The sequence below is a fragment of the Odocoileus virginianus genome, chromosome 27, assembly GCF_023699985.2.
Source record: "Odocoileus virginianus isolate 20LAN1187 ecotype Illinois chromosome 27, Ovbor_1.2, whole genome shotgun sequence".
Lineage (NCBI taxonomy): Eukaryota > Metazoa > Chordata > Mammalia > Artiodactyla > Cervidae > Odocoileus > Odocoileus virginianus.
Window position 1 is genome coordinate 32,748,846 of NC_069700.1, and position 17,616 is coordinate 32,766,461.

General features: G+C 52.5%; 1 protein-coding gene across 3 annotated transcripts in view; it reads left to right on the plus strand.

Annotated features, from left to right (window-relative positions):
• The first annotated feature begins 7,299 nt into the window (after positions 1 to 7,299).
• Positions 7,300 to 17,616, plus strand: part of CPNE5 (copine 5) — a 104,953-nt gene continuing 94,636 nt past the window's right edge. Inside the window, exon 1 of one of the 3 annotated variants that reach the window (XM_070456528.1) lies at positions 7,300 to 8,138. In XM_070456528.1, coding sequence (XP_070312629.1) covers positions 8,044 to 8,138 — 95 coding nt within the window. In that variant the 5' untranslated portion in view covers positions 7,300 to 8,043. Of the gene's footprint in view, positions 8,139 to 11,095; positions 11,213 to 17,616 lie in introns of those variants that run through there. The other 2 variants (XM_070456529.1, XM_070456530.1) reach the window with 2 other exon arrangements.

Sequence of the window (17,616 nt, forward strand, 5' to 3'; positions counted from 1 at the left end):
ATATAGTCATATTGAGGAGCGGATAGATGGGCCCCAGGGTGAGCAACTAGGGTTCGTTCCCTGTGGACAAAAACTCCACAACAGCAGGAGCAAGAGGAGGCTAGGTCCTGCCCCAGTAAAGGATAAGAGACCACGTATCTCTCATTCTCGAAATCAAGGAGACCTTCCTGACTATAAAGCTCGTTGGAGGTCAAAAGGGAAGTGATATCAGCTACCCATAGGCCTCTTCAGTGGAATCCATCTTGACTAAGACATGCCCACGTACACATGGGAAGTTTCTGAGATTTACCAAATATGGACTCAGAACCAGGCAAGTCAAAATGATCGGTCAAAGGAAACCCAGAAGAAATGCCCCATGGAAGTGATTCAAACTACCGTGAGGTCACGACACTGTCTGAGCCTGCCCACCTGTCTATCCACATAGACTCTTTTCCTCCTAATAAATGCTTTACTTGTTTCACTACTTTCTGTCTCCAGGTGGAAATTCCTTTCTGCACAGCTGATGGGCCAAGGCCTTGCCACTGGCCACTGGTCAAGCAGCTAGGATATAGCCTCTCACTGCCGCTACCCAACCCCCATATCTGGCTGGGAACCAAAACCCTACTTCAAGCTCCTGCAGGCCAAGTCCAGCTGAGATCAGTATGATCAACTAAGCACCTGTTATGTGCTAGGCACTATTTAGGAGCTGGGAGTGTAACCACAAACAAGGCAAGGTTCTTGCTGGTATAAAACTTGTATTTTAGTGGGGAAAACAGACAAGGATACTGCTCTGAGGAAAAATAAAGGAAGATTGGGGGCAAAGAGAAACAAGGCACTGTGTTAGGTATAATGGCCAGGAAATCCCCCTGCAGACAGGGCATTTGGGCAGAGACCTGAGGGCTCCAGGGCCAAGTGTTCTAAGCTGGGGACTTCCCTGGTGGCCCAGTGACTAAGACTCCGTGCTCTCAATGCAGGGGGCCTAGGTTCAATCCCTGGTCAGGGTACTAGGTCCCACATGCTGCAACTGAGACCCAGGGCAGTCAAACATAATTTTTTTTCTTTTTAAAGTATTCTAGCCTGAGGGAACAGCAGTATAAAGGCCCTGAGACAGGAGCCTGCGGGTCAATAAGGAGGCCAGTATGGCTGGAGTGAAGACTGTGATGGGGAAAGAAAGATGAGCTGATGTCAGAGAGATCACAGGCCTTTTGGTCCACAGCCCACAGCCCATCAAGTCCTCTTACTGCAGAGGGAGATGGAGCCCAGGGCAAGGTCTCAAATAGGAGTGACACAGCCTGACTCTGGTGTCAAGTGGATTCCCTGCTGCTGTGAAGATTCTAGTAGCTAGACAGGGAGGCCTTCCTCACTTAGAAAAGCAGGAGGGGCTGGAAGGAAGAGTACAAGAGACTCGAGAGGCACCCCAGGGGTGGGGGTGGGGGCACAGCTGGGATCCGAGGGGCTAGGAAAGGCAGCTGAACCAGCAGCAGGAGCACCCTGGGGCTTCCCATTGCCCAGATGACTGAGCTAGTGGTGTGAGGAGAGGCAGAAAGGAGGGGCCGGGTGGGGCTCTGGCTGGGATGGTGGGGCAGCTCCAGGAGGAATGGGGGCTGGAGGTGCAGAGAGCTCCGTGGCCAGATTGCACCCCTGCCTTCAGCCCCACAGAACAGGGCTGCTCCCAGACGTTCTCAGGCAGGTCTGCCTTGCACTTGGGCGTCTGACCTCACTGTTCCTACTGGAGTGTCTTATTGAGGGAAGAGGCGGGTGATCTTGACTCCTTTAGTCCTTTAGACTCAAGTCCTTGAATCCTTCTCTATACGTTTTAGTGAAAGAAGGGGTTTAATCTAGATGATCTCCAACCAAGCCCCTTCTAGCATTTCTAGGAATGGATGGAATCAGACACTGCATCTCTCTTACCTCTTTGCTGCCATGGTGGTTTCAAGTTCACGCCACGCCCTCTGTCTTTCCCTGTCTCCCCGGGACTCCCATGCACCGTGGTGCTGGGTCTTCACTTCCCAAGGGCACCCAGCCAAGGCAGTAAGCAGAGGCTCAAATCCAGTCCACACTCTGTTCCACGAGCCATATGCCCTGGCTGGCTCAGGACGGCATTTACCCAGAGGCCTTTGTCCAGCTTGTTCTAAGATGCAGTATGCACAGCCCTCACTCCCTGTCCCATGCATGCGCCTTCTTCTGCTCCTTTGTGTTATTTTCCTCTTATCATCCCCAGCCTTGTACAGGGCAGATCTGAGGGCAGTGTTTACATGATGGGGTGCGGGGGAGGGGGGGGTAGGCAGACGGGCAGCAGCTGCCTCATCTGCAAGCCCTGCCTCCTAAGCCCCATGGTGCTTTTCCTCTTCTTATCAATGCTGCGGGTTGCCTCTCGAAATTGCTCTGCCGTCATTAACACCGCGGATTAGGTCAGATGAGAGAGTGTTTGCAGTCTTGGATGGCAAAGGCAAAACGCTGATGCTGATTATTCCACATCTTCTGGGCATGGCCCATTCCGTGCTCACAGTCTGTAATCAGAGGGACAAGGGCTGGTTATGTGGTGGGGTGGGCAGGGTGGTGGTTGGCTCTAATCTGGCTGCCAGGCCCAGACAGCAAGACTGCAGCCCCTTCTGTCCCGCCAGCTGGCTTCTCTGAACTCCACAGGTGACTTCAATTACTTGCCACCACTATCATAGCCCTCAAAGGAGAAATGACCTCTCCAGTGGCAACGCCCAGAGGCTGCTTTTGAACCATCAGCAGTTTCATTTGTGCAAGGACTGTGAGCATTTTGCCCCAGGCCTGATCAGCGAGTTTTGTATTCTGGGGTCACTGGTTAACCATGGAGCTAAGGGGTGTCTTTCAGACTCCCCTCCTCCAGGGTCCCCTCCTGAAAAGCCTCAGTGCCCAGAGGAGGCCAAGGCCCATGGCCTTGCATCTTGGCCCCTCACCTCCTGGCCTCACATTCTATCTCTGCCACCTTCATCCTGCACTCCAGGGTCTCCAAACACAGCTCTCTGGCCCTTAATCTTGCTGGTCCCCTGCCAGAAGCACCTGCTCAGCCTTGTCCTGCAGGCAGAATTTCATCTTCTGTAGCAGCTGCCTTCCTGTCTGTACCCTCACCTTTACCATTTAAGCGCGCGCCAGCCCCACCTCCTGCTGTCGGTACCTGGCCTACTCTGCCTGCAGCTTTCTCTGGCTTCTGGAACCTGCACTGCCGCTCTCTGCTGGTCAGGTTAGACGTGCCAGGAAATGAGCACTCTCCAGAGGCCGCACTCAGCCACTGAGCCTGTGACTGATGAAAGCTGGTGTGTCCACACACCCACCCCTGCTCCCTCACCCCTGTGGTGGGCTGAGTGTGAGGTGTGTGCTGCGTGGTCTCCCAGAGCGCCTCGGTGGGAGTGAGCCTAGTTGCCCGCAGGGATAACCGGTTTGATAAACCACCCTTATTGGCTGCCTGCCCCGCCTCACCTCCACACTCCCCACATGGCATTTCCTTCATCTCCCAAATAAACTACTCACATTTAAAGCTTTCTCTCAGGGTCAGCTTCTAAGGGAAGCAAACAGACATCATCTTCAATGTCCATCTCAGTATCACCTCCTTTTTGCAATTTCTTCTGAGCCTCCCTTGCACCCACTCCTGGGGAAGAACTAGTGGCCACTCTTCTTTGTGGCCCTGGCCCTCTATGTCTACCTCATCAGCACTGCTCTTGCTGCACCGTGATTTATTTTCTGCATGTCTTGGGGTCCCCACTGGCCTGGGAACTTTCTGGGGACAAATACTATGTCCTTTTCATCACCTTTTTATTCTCTGAGCCTGAGATGGTGCCTAGCACAAAGTTGCCTAATATAATTTTTTCCCCCAAAGAGCCACGATGGAAATGCAATAACTAAGAGAGAGTAAAAGAAAAATAAACACCATATATTAATGCATATATGAGAAATCTAGAAAAATGGTACAGATGAAACTATCTTCGGGGCAGGAACAGAGACATAGATGCAGAGAACAGGCATGTGGACACAGTGGGGGAAGGGAGGGTGGGATGAACTGGGAGATTGGGATTGACAAACACAGACTGCCGTGTATAAAACAGATCGCTAGTGGGAAGCTGCTGAATAGCAGAGAGCTCAGCTCAGTGCTCTGTGATGACCTAGAGGGATAGGATGGGGTGGTGGGGTGGGAGGGAGGCCCAAGAAGGAGGGGATATATGTACACATAAAAATGATTCATTTCGATGTACAGCAGAAACTAGGGCTTCCCGGGTGGCTAAGTGGTAAAGAATCTGCCTCTGATGCAGAAGACATGGAAGACACGGGTTCGATCCCTGGGTCAGGAAGATCCCCTGGAGAAGGGCATGACAACCCACTCTAGTATTCTTGCCTGGAGAATCCCATGGACAGAGGAGGCTGGAGGCTACATTTCACTGGGTCGCAGAGTCGGACATGACTGAGCACGCATGCACGCACAGCAGAAAGTAACACATCAGTGTAAAGCAGTTATATTCCAATTTTTAAAAAGTATTTTAGAAAGAAATAAATCAGTGAATAAAACAAAAAAAAAAAAAACAAAAAGAGGGAATGGAGAGAAACAAATTCCAGAATCTTTCTAGAATGAGACACAGGGGCCGCTATGCCCAATGCTGTAACATTACAAGGTTACATGGTAGAACTTCAGTCTCACCATTCACCTGCTCAACAAGCTGCAGTGACACCCACTGTTGTCCTCCTCAACTGGACCTAATCTCCTGGATGGCTGTTTTGTGTTTTGTTTTTTTCATTTATTTTTATTAGTTGGAGGCTAATTACTTTACAATATTGTAGTGAATTTTTGCCCTACATTGACATGGATCAGCCATGGATTTACATGTGTTCCCCATCCTGATCTCCCCTCCTACCTCCCTCCCCATCCCATCCCTTTGGGTCTTCCCAGTGCACAAACCCTGAGCACTTGTCTCATGCATCCAACCTGGGCTGGTGATCTGTTTCACCCTTGATAATATACATGTTTCAATGCTGTTCTCTCAAAACATCCCACCCTCGCCTTCTCCCACTGAGTCCAGAAGTCCATTCTGTACATCTGTGTCTCTTTTTCTGTTTTGCATATAGGGTTATCGTTACCATCTTTTTAAATTCCATATATATGCATTAGTATACTGTATTGGCCTTCATCTTTCTGGCTTACTTCACTCTGTATAATTGGCTCCAGTTTCATCTATCTCATTAGAATTGATTCAAATGAATTCTTTTTAATGACTGAGTAATATTCCACTGTGTATATGTACCATAGCTTCCTTATCCATTCGTTTGCTGATGGGCATCTAGATTGCTTTCATGTCCTGGATATTATAAACACTGCTGCAATGAACATTTGGATGGCTGTTTTAAAAAAATTTTTTTTTTATTTATTTGGCTGCACTGGGTCTTAGTTGCAGCATGAGAACTCTTTAGTTGTGGCATGTGGAATCTAGCTCCCTGACCAAGGATTGAACCCTGGGTCCCTTACATTGGGAGCATGGAATCTTAGCTGCTAAACCACCAGGGAATTCCTATGGATGGTTTTTAAGACCCTTCAGCACCTGGCTCCATCCTAAAAGACAATCAAGACTTCTGCTCAGAGTCAGGCTTTGGTCTCAACGGCAAGGGTACAAATTCTCACTCTGCCAGTTCCCAGCTGGGTGATTGTAGGAAAGTTACTTAGCTCCCCTGAAATAATAATACCTCACACCTATACTTATTTTGAGAATTTATAATCATGCACAGTCCTTGTAAGTATATTAAAACCATTGAATTGTATACTTTATAATGGTGGAATTTTATAGTACACAAATAGTATTTAAAAAAAATTAATCATGGTGTCTGGCCCAGGGTAGGCTCTTTGAAAACAAAATGGTGGTTATTATTGTTACCAAGGTAGTTTTCCAAGGGAACCTAGCACCTGGTCAGACACAGAGTGGGTACTCTGTAAACACTGTTAGAACCAATGGATAACATATTTCACAAGTATGTTTGGAGCATGTCTAGGACAGCTATGTGGGGGAAAGTGGGGAGTGGAGGACACAGAGATTGCAAGCCCAGTTCTGCATCCCTTGGGAAAGGAGGCCCAACTTATTCTTGGTGGAGACAGGGTCTTAAGCCCAAACCAGAGAAAAGGACCTTTCCATCCCGCAGCGACCCACCACCCTGGGCATCTCCTCTTTGTTCTTGCTGTAGGGTCCCAGGTCACAGAACCTAGCCCCGCTGATTCTGAGCCATGGGTAAACCGAAAACACTTAACCCAGGCTGACAAATGTGTTCTTATATTTATCTTTGACTCTGGCTGTATCCGAGGTTCTGGGAATTGACTTCAAACAGAATCTCCGAGCGTGGGTTAAGGCCCAGCTGCCAAAGCCAGGCCCGGAGGGCGCGGCTTTCCCAGGGCCGATCTTAGGCTCTCATCCCCCCAGGACCCTTCCCTGGCAGAGAGGAGCGTCGCTCCAAATGCCGGGGCGATGGGGAAGAGGAGGTTCTAGCTCAGTAAAGCTGAGATTCAGGCTGAGGAGGGGCCGCGGGAGATTTCCTAGGGAAGAGTCTCTCTGAGAAGCCCTGGAGAGACGCCACAGCGCTGCAAACCCAGGCCCACCCAGGAGGGCTAAACCGGGGCAGAGTGGAGCCGCAACGGGCCAGGCTGGGAGCGGGGCCGCCAGAGAGAGGTCTCAACTCTCTCCTCGCTCCCCTGACTGCGATCAAAGCCCGGCACACAGCAGGCGCCTACTTGGTGCAGGTTGCAGAGAAGCCTGGGGAGCTCGGGCCGCCCTCTGCCTGCTTGGAGGAAGCTTCTAGACCCGGGGGCTGGCTAAGCCTTGTGGTCACGACGGGCCGAGGATGGGGAGGGCGCTGTCGCGTGGCTTAGGTGGCCAACTTCGCGTGGCCAGGCCCGGCGGGGGCAGAGGCGGACGGGGGAGCGCCCGGGTACCCACGCTGCCTAAGCCTAGGGACCCTCACTGAGGCGGCCCCACACGCTTCCCCAGGAGATGTAAAATCTGTTTCTGTACTGAGACCCGCCCCCTCCCCCGTGTTGGGGCGCACCTTCAACAGAGACCCCCCCCCAAACCTCCGGGGGAGATGCTGTCTCTGGGCACAGGTCTCTCCCCACCCCCGCCCCGCAGAGACCCTTCCCAAACAGATGTTCCTAGGTTCAGACACCTTCTGGCTCCCCGGATACCGAGACCCTCCGGGAGGTGGGGAGTGGAGCGCGGGCGCAGACGAAGACGCGCACGGCCGAGACCATCTCTAGCCGTCACCCCCCAGGCTCCCAGCATCTGGAACCGCGTCCCCACGCCCGCCACACGCACACACACACACAGATTCACACGCTCGCACACACACTCGCGCGCAGACCCCGCCCGCGGCCCCGCCCCGGCCCCTGCGGGCGCCCCCTCCGGCGCTAGCGGACCCCGCAAGCGGCCCGCCCCGGGTGACGGGAGGCGGCGGCTTCGGGCAGATTTGATTTTCCCGCAGCCCGGGCGCCCCGGAGCCAGAGCCCGAGCCGAGGAGGTGGCGCTCGGAGCCGCGTCCCCAGCCTCGCCGCCGCCCGCGCGGAGACCCAGCGAGTGGCGCCGCAGCCTGGGCGCTCCGGGCTCGCTCCGCGCTGCCTGAGTCCCGCCGCCCCCGCAGCCCGAGCTCCACTCGACCCCCCCACACACACCCCCTCTCCCTCTCCTGCACCCCTTCTGCCCCCACCCCGAGCTCCCCGCCCCTTTCCCGGTGCTCTCTCCACCACTCCGCGCGTCCCTCCCGGAGCCCTCGCCTCGCGCCCCTCCGCCTCTCTCCGCTGCGCCCCAGCTCCCTGAGCGCTTTGCCCCTCAACAGTGGGTCCCCAGCCTCCTCACGGCGTCACCCGCACCCCCTCCTCTCTCCTCGGCCCCCGCTCCCTCCGCCCCCTTCCCTCTCTCACTTCCCACGCCCCCTCTTCGCTCTCCTCTCCCCTCCCTTTGCCGCCCAGCCCCGGCTCCGGAGTTGGGGGGAGAGCCCTGGGTTTCCGTTGCTCCGGAGGAGGCGTGAATCGCGCAGGGATTGACTAATTTGGGGTGGGGGGCGCGGTGGGCTATGGAACAGCCCGAGGACATGGCGTCGCTGAGCGAGTTCGACTCCTTGGCGGGCAGCATCCCGGCCACCAAGGTGGAGATCACCGTGTCCTGCAGGTGAGCCGCCCACTGTCCGGGTCCCCCTGCCCCGCCCCTGGAGCCGGAGCCGTGTCTACCTCCGTGCGCCCCCTTCCAGAGCGTGCTCGTCTCCAGGACGCCCCTCTGCCTGTCGGGCGAGAGCCCCTGCCCAGCCACGGGTGGCGAAGGCGGAATGGGAAGCCAGGTTCGGGGTCTTATCCGGGAAAGTTTGCACTCCGGGCTGATGTTGCGAGGAGATAAGAAGACACGGGGGTAGGGATCCGGGAGCCTGAGGGTGGAGAGAGAGGTAGTGAACGAACACAGCAGGGTCTTCACGCCGTCTATTTCTGATCGTCCCCTCCCCAAGAGGGGAAGAGAGGATTTGCCTCATCCCTCCCAGGCGTGCCCAGCCGCTGCCTTCTGCGCCCTCCCTCCCTGTCTTCTCCCCGCTCCTTTGTCCCAACACCCCCACCCTCTCCTCCCTCCCTTCCTCCCCACCGCCCACCCCCCACCCCCGCTTCTAGACCCCAGGATCCTAAAGCCTTTCTTCACCTCCAACAGCAAAACCGACTCTTTGGAAAGGATCAGATTGGCTCACTCATGCTGAGCTGTGGATGACTGATAACAACTCGAAGTGGCACCATTAAAAAAACAATAACTGGGGTACAAAATCTTAAGCCAAAGGACCAGGATACTGAGTGTGGAAGTTTAGAGTCCAGCAGGGGAGGGAGAGGAGAGTTTTTGTGGGCTCCCACCCCTAAATCCTCAGCCAGGTCACACAGGCTTTGGGAGTCACGGGGTGGGGGGGGGTGGGGGGGGGTGGGGGGGGGTGGGCCACCATCGGAGCTGGAAGGCTGCCCCAAGCAGTGAGGGCACAGGTGGGCTGGGGGGATGTCTCGCCTAGTGCAGTCACCCTGAGGCTGGCCTAGGGTCACTGCCTTTCGGGGACTGTGAGGAGCACTGTGGTCGATGCAGACCCCACCTCTGCAGGAGATGCCATTCCCCTGCCCAGAGTGACCAACAGCATCTTGGGGTCCCGGGTGTGCACTTGTCCCAAATCGCCTGCCCCATCCTCTTCCAGGCCTCTCTTTGGTCGGATGTTTCACCCATTTTTGTGGCACCCCCCCCCCCCAACCCTATATTCCCAGGTTGTGGCCCTAGGGAGGTGTGTGTAGATGAACCAGAGGAGCTGGGCTGGGGTGTGAAAGAGGAAGGATTCGGGGAGCGGGAATGGGGGTTAGGGGAGTAGGAGTAAGAGCTAATGTGGTCGAACATTGCTGTCCCCTAGTGTTAAGGCCCTTCTGGGGGCTCCTGTGATAACTCCCACATTTCTGCCCCACAGTCCCACACAGTTTTGTCAGAATCATCTCCCAAGGCCATTTGCATCTTGTCATTACTCTGCTGGAGACTCCTGATGGCCCGTTAGCTTGGGTCTCAGCTCCTCAGCCGTCCGCAGCTGCCCCAGCCCACGCTCGCCTCCCCTGTGGGCACACAGCCTGACGCTCCTTCCCAGCCCAGCCTTCAATCATGCCTGTGTCAGAGCTGTCTCAGGGTCCTTTTCACCCCAGAACCTCTGAACGGCACCTTCTCCATCAGATCTCACCCGGTTTTCATCTCTGCCAGTTTATGTCCCCGCCCCACCATCCTGGAAAGCATGGCCTCATGCTCCCCACTTCCAGCCATCCTTCTCACCCATGGGACACCCAACCCAAATCACTGCCTCAGGCGTCCACTGAGTCCTGAGCACTCAGCCTGGCCCAGGGGGTCTCTCACATACTGAGCCCAAAATACACATCTCGGGTGTATAGACTTCATTCCTCTTCCCCTAAAGTAACTGTTTTTTTCTTTCTTTCTCTCTCTTTTTTTCTTTGTGGAAGTGGGAGCCCCCACTCTGACTCTGATTCATGAACCCTCTACTTCCAGGGCAGGGAGAGGAGGCAGAGGGCACAGGGCACCGTGGCTTTGGATCAGACACCTTAAGATGGAATCTGCTACGCCACCTGGGGCAAACTTTTAGCCTCGATTTCTCCCATTGGTCAAGTGCAAACCACCTGCAGCCCTAGGAGGTCCCATATTCATTGAGAAACCTTACTTGCCAAGGTAGCTCACATGCTTGGAAGCATGGCTGGCACGTAGCAGATCTTCAATAAATCCTGTTGGAGGAATTAACTTACGGGAGTAGAGGATCATGAAGGATCCAGCATGCTGCTTTCCATTTGCTTCACATACAGTAGGTGCTCATTAAATAGCTACAATGATTACTGTAAGGCAGTAGCACTTGGCCCCTCCTGTTTACTCTCTGAAAGTCAAGGTATCCAAAGACTCAAACCTTTGGCCTAAGTGGTACCCAGGGATGCAGTTGAGTTCCTGGGGGATGTGGTTCTGGGATCAACCCTGATGCTTATTCCTTTTCATGGGATATCAGGCTGGGGAGGGCATGACCCAGGCCCTGCTCTGCCACCCTCCCAGAAGCCAGAGGATGGGGAAAATGGGGTTCTGGTAGGAAGGGGTGAAGGGAGGAGTCACCTGGAGCAGAGAGGAGGCAAGAGCACAATGTGGGTGGGCTTGAAATCGTCAATCCATCTCTTTGCCTCAACCAAGTCCAACCATCCAGTTTCTAGAACAGATTGAGAGAGGGAGAGAGAAGGAAAAGGAGGAGGAGGGGGAGAAGGGAGAGCTACACTGAATGGCTTTCTCCAGCATATTCTATACCCCATGGCCACCAATTACTGGAAGTCCTGGCCTCTCCCGTTGCATTCCATGGTCAGCGTTGACTGAGCCCCAGGGGAGGAGGAGGTTATGGGACGCCCCTGCCCTGAGCATCTAGGTGACAGCTGCTGTGGGCAGGGAATAGTAGGGCAGGCAAAGGTGTTGATGGACTGAGTTCCAGAGGGCTTCAGAGCAGGCATCTCAGGATGAGGGGGCCAGTGTTTCAGAGGAACTGGAAACTGTCCTGGGAGCTAGTTCCTTTCCCTCTCTGCTTCTTAGGAAGGCCCCTGCCACCCCTGCAGCCCTCGGAGGTCTCTGCTGTTGCCTGAGGGAGGAACTGACCTGCACAATGCCTATCCTAGGACACTGCTAGCTGAGCCACACTGCTTGGCACAGGGACACGTGTAAGCCCCAGCCCGGGACCACAGTGGATGCCCACCCAAGCCTCTGCTGAAGGCAGATGACACTGTGGGTTGGACATGTTTCGGCCCCTGATTCTTCATGTTGGTATTTCCTGGGCTAATCTATAGTCTGTATATGTGTGTTGTTGTTAGTCACTCAGTCTTGTCCAACTGTTTGTGACCCCATGGACTGTAGCCCACCAGGCCCCTCTGGCCGTGGAATTCTCCAGGCAAGAATACTGGAGTGGGTTACCCTTCTCTTCTCCAGGGCATCTTTCCTACCCAGGGATTGAACCCAGTTCTCCTACATTGCAGGCAGGTTCTTTACTGTCTACTCCCAAATAACTGTTTTGACCGATTTTGGAAATGTTGTTGTTCAGTTGTTCATTCACGTCGACCCTTTGTGACCCGATGGACTGCAGCATGGTCCCAGGCTTCCCTGTCCATCACCATCTCTCGGAGCTTGCTCAAACTCATGTCCACTAAGTCAGTGATGCCATCTAACCATTTCATCCTCTGTCACTCCCTTCTCCTCCTTTGGTAAACTCAGGGTCAAAGATTTTAAAGCCTCTTTTTATCTGGCTCAGTGCTTAAGACCATGAGTCTGTGGGGTCTGTCTTCCTGGGTTCAATCCCTGTGATCCTGGGTGAAGTACTTAATTTGGGCCATGGTCTCCTCATCTGTAAAGGAAGTGTAATAATCCTTATCACAGTAGAAGGATTCAATGGATTAATCCAGGAATAGTAATTTATGTGCCTATTATTTGACACCTGAAAATAAATAAAAATCTGTCTCTATAGCTAGTTTGCGTGGCTCTTGGAGATCTGATCCATCTAGGAAGTTCTATTTCCCACACTCCCAGCTTTATTGACATATATTTGACAAACAGTGTGCATTTAGAGACTCTGAGGAGTTGTTTTGGGAATAATGGTTTGTGAAACCGGATTCCAGCAGACATTGTAGAAAGTGTGAGCCACGAGCTTCTTCCTCTTCTGATGATCTGTTTCAGACCTTCCCTGACTTTAGTAGTCTCCCTGCAGACCCAATCAAAACTTACCTGTCAAAAAAAACATAAAAACCTCATCTGTCCAGTGCCCTGTTCCCGAGGCCCCCACTATTGCTCTATGCCTGATGCAGGGATCCGGACCAGCATGTTGGTTAGAAAGGGCAATTTGCATTTTTTATGTAACAGAAACCTGTGCACTTCCCCGGGGTCTTGCTGGCAGAAGCAATGCACGGTTCTACATGGCGGGGTTCCTGACACGGGGAGGCAAAGAGGGGACAGCCCAGAGGCGGCTGGTGGCTTAGCCCTGCTGGGGTTGCCCAAGCGGCTGCCCACGCCCCTGCAGCAGACGTGGGGCTGGTGGGCAGCTGTTGCCTCTGCCCCAGAGATGTTGTTTTCTGCTGTCTGTTCAGGTTGGCGTTTTGCTGCCCTAGGGCTAGAGAGGCAGCCTAGCTCCAGAGCGGTGCCCTCAGCCTCTCAGAAGGGGTGTGAATGGGCTCAGAACGCTGTCTTCTGACAGGCAGGGTGAGGGTGGTTTGGGGAAGGAGGGGGCCTGGGGGCAGTGTGGGAGCTGTCAGAGCCAGTGCTGGGAGAAGAGACGTAACCAGCCACTGAACATGTCAAGATACCATTTAGGGGAGCCAGGGGAATAATAACGGTGGGATTTATTGAGTGCTTACTACATGCTAGTCACTTAACATCTGTATTAAGCTGAACCACATGCAGTTGCCTAGACTCAACTGTTTTTAACCTACCCAAATAGCAATTTGGTCCAAACTCAGATGATTTTTATTAGTTTTCAATTGCTGCATAACAAATCACCACAATCCTAGGGCTTAAAACAACGGCCATTTATTATCTTACCGTTTCTGTAGGGTCAGCAGCTCAGATACAGCACAGCTGGCTTCTCTGCTCTGGGTCTCCCCAGGCTGAGATTGAGGTGTGTGCAGGGGCTGTGATCTCATCTGAGACTTGGGGTCCAAGCCAAGCTCTTTTAAGTTGTTGGCAGAGTTTAATTCCTTGCAGCTGTAAGACGAAAGTCCTGTGTACATTTTGGTTATCGGATTGGGGCTCTTAGCTCCTATAGGCCACCCTCGGGTCCTAGCCATGTCGGCCTCTCACAGCATGGCAGCCTGCTTCTTCAAAACCAGTGGGATAAATCTCCCCAGAGTCTGTGACCTAATGTAAAGTAACAGGAGTGAGTATCCTATCATATTCCCCCTCACACTCAAGGGGAAGGGATTGTGTAGGCTTTTATAGCGGGCGTGGGAATCTTGGGGACCATCTTGAATTTCTACCTACCACAATGACTGCATCTTTTTTAACAACTATCCTGTGAACTACATAGTAGTATTTTCCCTTTTCGCTGATTAGGAGATCAGGGCTCAGGTTCAGGAACCAGCCCAAGGCTGTGCGGTTAGTGTGTTTTAGAAAAAGGGATCCAAATCCAGTTTCCTCAGACTTCAAAACCTTGAGAGCTTCTTCACGTTGAGGACTAGAGTGTCCAGTGATGAGGATTGCAGTAGGGCCCAGGTTCCAATCATGGTAGATGCAACCAAGATGTAGGTACTCTATCTCCAGAGATGAAAGAGGCGTTCTTGCTCAGTGATGCCTTTGATTCTAAGAGGCAAACCCAGAGGAATCTCTAGGGAGCAGAGGCCAGAGAGAGTCACAGAATGGCAGCTGGCTTTCCAAGGCATCCAGACCATAAAGTAGCAACTTATCATCTGTCCTCTCCCAGGGGCTGTTCTCTCTGCTCAGACTTAAGGCCATCGCTAGAGATGACCTACCACTGGGGAGAGAGAGTGGAGAGGAGGTGAGGGGAATAGGTGGAACAAGCTTTGGGGCACAGAGGATTCAGGTTTAGTTAGGAATGCTTTGGCTGTAAGTAACAGGAATTCTGATAGTGGATCAAACCCAAAATACCTTTATTTTTCTCAAATCACAAGGAATCTGTAGGAAGGTCTTCTCAGTTCTGGTTTGTCTGCTCACTTTGCCTAAGCACCCAACTGCCCTTCTACCTTGTCGTCATCCAAAAGGTGGACCTCGTTGTCACGGAATAATTGTCTCTGTTCTAGGCATCACAACAGCATCCAAAGACAGGAAGCAAGACACAGGGTCAAAGACCTCTCTTTGAAAAGTTCTTTTTTAATCTAGAAAGCACAATCCTTCTCAAAAATGTCTCCGCAGACTTTCCCTTCTATCTCAGTGGCCAGAGCCAGGTTTCATGTCCACCCCTAGACCAGTATATTAGTCAGTTTGGGCTGGCGTGACAAAATACCATAGACTGGGTGGCTTAAACAAGAGAAATTTGTTTCTCACAGTTTTCAAGGATAGAAGTCCAAGATCAGGTTGTCACATTCTGGTGAGGACTCTCTTCCTGGCTTCAGATGGCCACCTTCTCACTTCTCACATGGCAGAAAGAGAAAGCGAGAGCTAGAGCAAGCTCTTCTTATAAGGGCACTAATCCCATCATGAAGGACCCACCCTCATGACCTCAAACGACACTAATTACCTCCTAAGACCTCCTCCCCAAATACCAGCACATTGAGGGGTGGTGTTTCAGTGTACAGCTTTTTGGGGTTACACAATCAGTCAACAGCAACAAGGGACAGGAGCCTACCTTCTCTGACTTCAGGGCAGCTGCATCAGATACCTGAACCGGTGTGGATTCTGTTAGGAAGGAAGTGAGGAATATTTGTAGATTGGACAGCCGTGGCCTCTGCAACAAGGAGGAGGCTTTCCAGGTGACCCATAGGTTCCCTGAGATCCCTGAGGCTAAAAGGGGCCTAGAGTTTGGGGTCCTCAGATTTTCCTGCATTTAGTAGACAGCCAGTGTTAAGTGACTGGGGACTGATTTTCCAAGCATAGCTTGGCTGGACTCTTGACGACGTCTTTTTCTGCCAGTTTCCTGGTCAAGACTAAAAGACCTTAGGGTGATTCCAAAACATTGCAAGGTGCCTCTGTCCCCTAATATCTCCTCAGTCTCCCCACAGTCCCCTCTGCTGGCCTTGCACAGTTCCTGAAGCTCCCAATAGGAGAAATTTTAAGACTTGATGAATGGGATAGGAGGGGGCATAAGGAAGTACTGCCTACATTTCTATTGTAAGCTACTGGCTTCACAACTTCACAGGACAGGTATGTGACTGCATGCACTGATGAGGAAACTGAGGTTAAGTAAGTAGCTTGTTCAGGGTCACAGAATTACCATGTGGCAGTGTGGAGATTCTAGTTTGAATGGATCTGAGGCAGAGCTCAGGCTCTTTTCCTCGGTCACGCAGCTTAGGAGGGACAATTATTACAATAATTAATAATAACAAAAATGCAAATAGCTCCAGGAAGGAGAGCTCTTTAAGCCATGTGAAAATTGCTTTTTAGACCTTGGCGAGGTTGCTTGGCACGGAGACAGTGCACGGGCGTGTGGAACAGGATCTGAAAGGGGAGATGGGCGAGTGCCAGGGGCTGGGTGCCAAGGTCCCTCTCCTCCCCAGCTCCCTCCTTGCCTTTCCTGAGATTACTTCTGCCTGTTAGGACAGGGAACAGAGCAGGGAGGGATGGAAAGCCCTCCACTTCTCTTCAGCTGTTCCTTTGCGAGCAGCCCCGATGAAGCTAGGGGGACGGGAAATTGGGGAGTGTGGCTGTGAGGGTCACTGCTGGCTGGGGTGGGGATTTGGGAGACCCTGGGTTTTGGTAACACAGGCACCCCCGCCTCCCCATAGCACCTCTGAATGGGCTCCAGCTTCAGAGTTCAATCTCAGTGCTCCAGCTAAGCTGGGGGACACTGGCACACCTCAGCCCCAGCTACCTTCCCTATAAAAGAAGACAATGTCTGCCTCCCTGCATTGCTACGTAGAGTGAATAGGGTGTCACAGGTTAAGTACCCAGCAAAGGATTTGGTGCAGATTATATCCATGGCTGGGCTTCCCTGGTAGCTCAACTGGTAAAGAATCTGCCTGCAATGCAGGAGACCCTGGTTCGGTACCTGGATCGGAAAGATCCCCTGGAGAAGGGATAGGCTACACACTCCAGTGTTCTTGGTCTTTCCTGGTGGCTCAGATGGTAAAGAAGCTGCCTGCAGTGTGGGAGACTTGGGTTCGATCTCTGGGTTGGGAAGGCCCCCTGGAGGAGGGCATGGCCACTCCAGCATTCTTGTCTGGAGAATCCCCATGGACAGAGGAGCCTAGCGGGCTACAGTTCACGGGGTTGCAGAGTCAGATACAACTGAGAGACTAAGCACGCACACACATCCATGGATAATGTGGCCCTCTCACACCCGCTGCCTACTGGGGGTTGACCAGATGTTTGGTGTTGAATTGTTCCATAGAGAAATAGGGTGCTTCTAGCAGGCCCCTCCAGCTCTGGGATCTCTCCAGCCTCTTTAGGATTTCTGTTTCTCCCTGATAGTGACTCACTTGCCCCAGTCTGCTCTCCTCCGTGAAGGAGATGGGCAGTGATGGGCCGAGGACATGCAGGTGCTCACGGTCCTGATCAAGCCCAGCATTTAGGGAACAGAGAGGGGAGAACACAGGGAATCCCTACAAGACACCTTATCCTCCACAGGGCTTTTGTGAGCACTTACTGTATGCCTACGTATTAAACAGCACAGACATCACTTTGCCCACAAAGGTCCATGTGGTCAAAGGTTCCAGTAGTCATGTGTGGATGTGAGTTGGACCATAAAGAAGGCTGAACACAGAAGAATTGGTGCTTTCAAATTGTGATGTTGGAGAAGACTCTTGAGAGTCCCTTGGACTGCAAGGAGATCCAACCAGTCCATCCTAAAGGAAATCAGTCCTGGGTGTTCATTGGAAGGACTGATGCTGAAGCTGAAGGTCCAATGCTTCAGCCACCTGATGCAAAGAGCCAACTCATTAGAAAATACCCTGATGCTGGGAAAGATTGAGGGCATGAGGAGAAGGGGACGACAGAGGATGAGATGGTTGGATGGACATGAGTTTGAGCAAACTCCAGGAGATGGTGAAGATCAGGGGAGCCTGATGTGCTGCTGTCCGTGGGGTTATAAAGAGTCAGACATGACTGAGTGACTGAACAACAATAACATGTATGCCAGGCACTGAATTGCAAATTACTGTGTGCCGGACACTGTTCTGTGTTGCATATATGAACTCTATTAATTCTCAGAAAACTCGTAGGAGAGAGGGACTGTGATTTCTCCCACTTTACAGATGGGGATACAGACTAAATGAGGTCCTAGATAACACAGAAAGAGCTGGGTTCTGGACCCAGAATGAAGATGCAAGTTATGCGCTCATCACCACCAACTTTTTGCCAGACGTTGCAGGGATGCTTAGGGAAGCTGTTGGAAAAAAGCTAAACCATATTTCCTTGGCCTTTTGAACCTCATGAACCTCTTTGGGAATGTGATGAAAACTCTCCAAAAGAA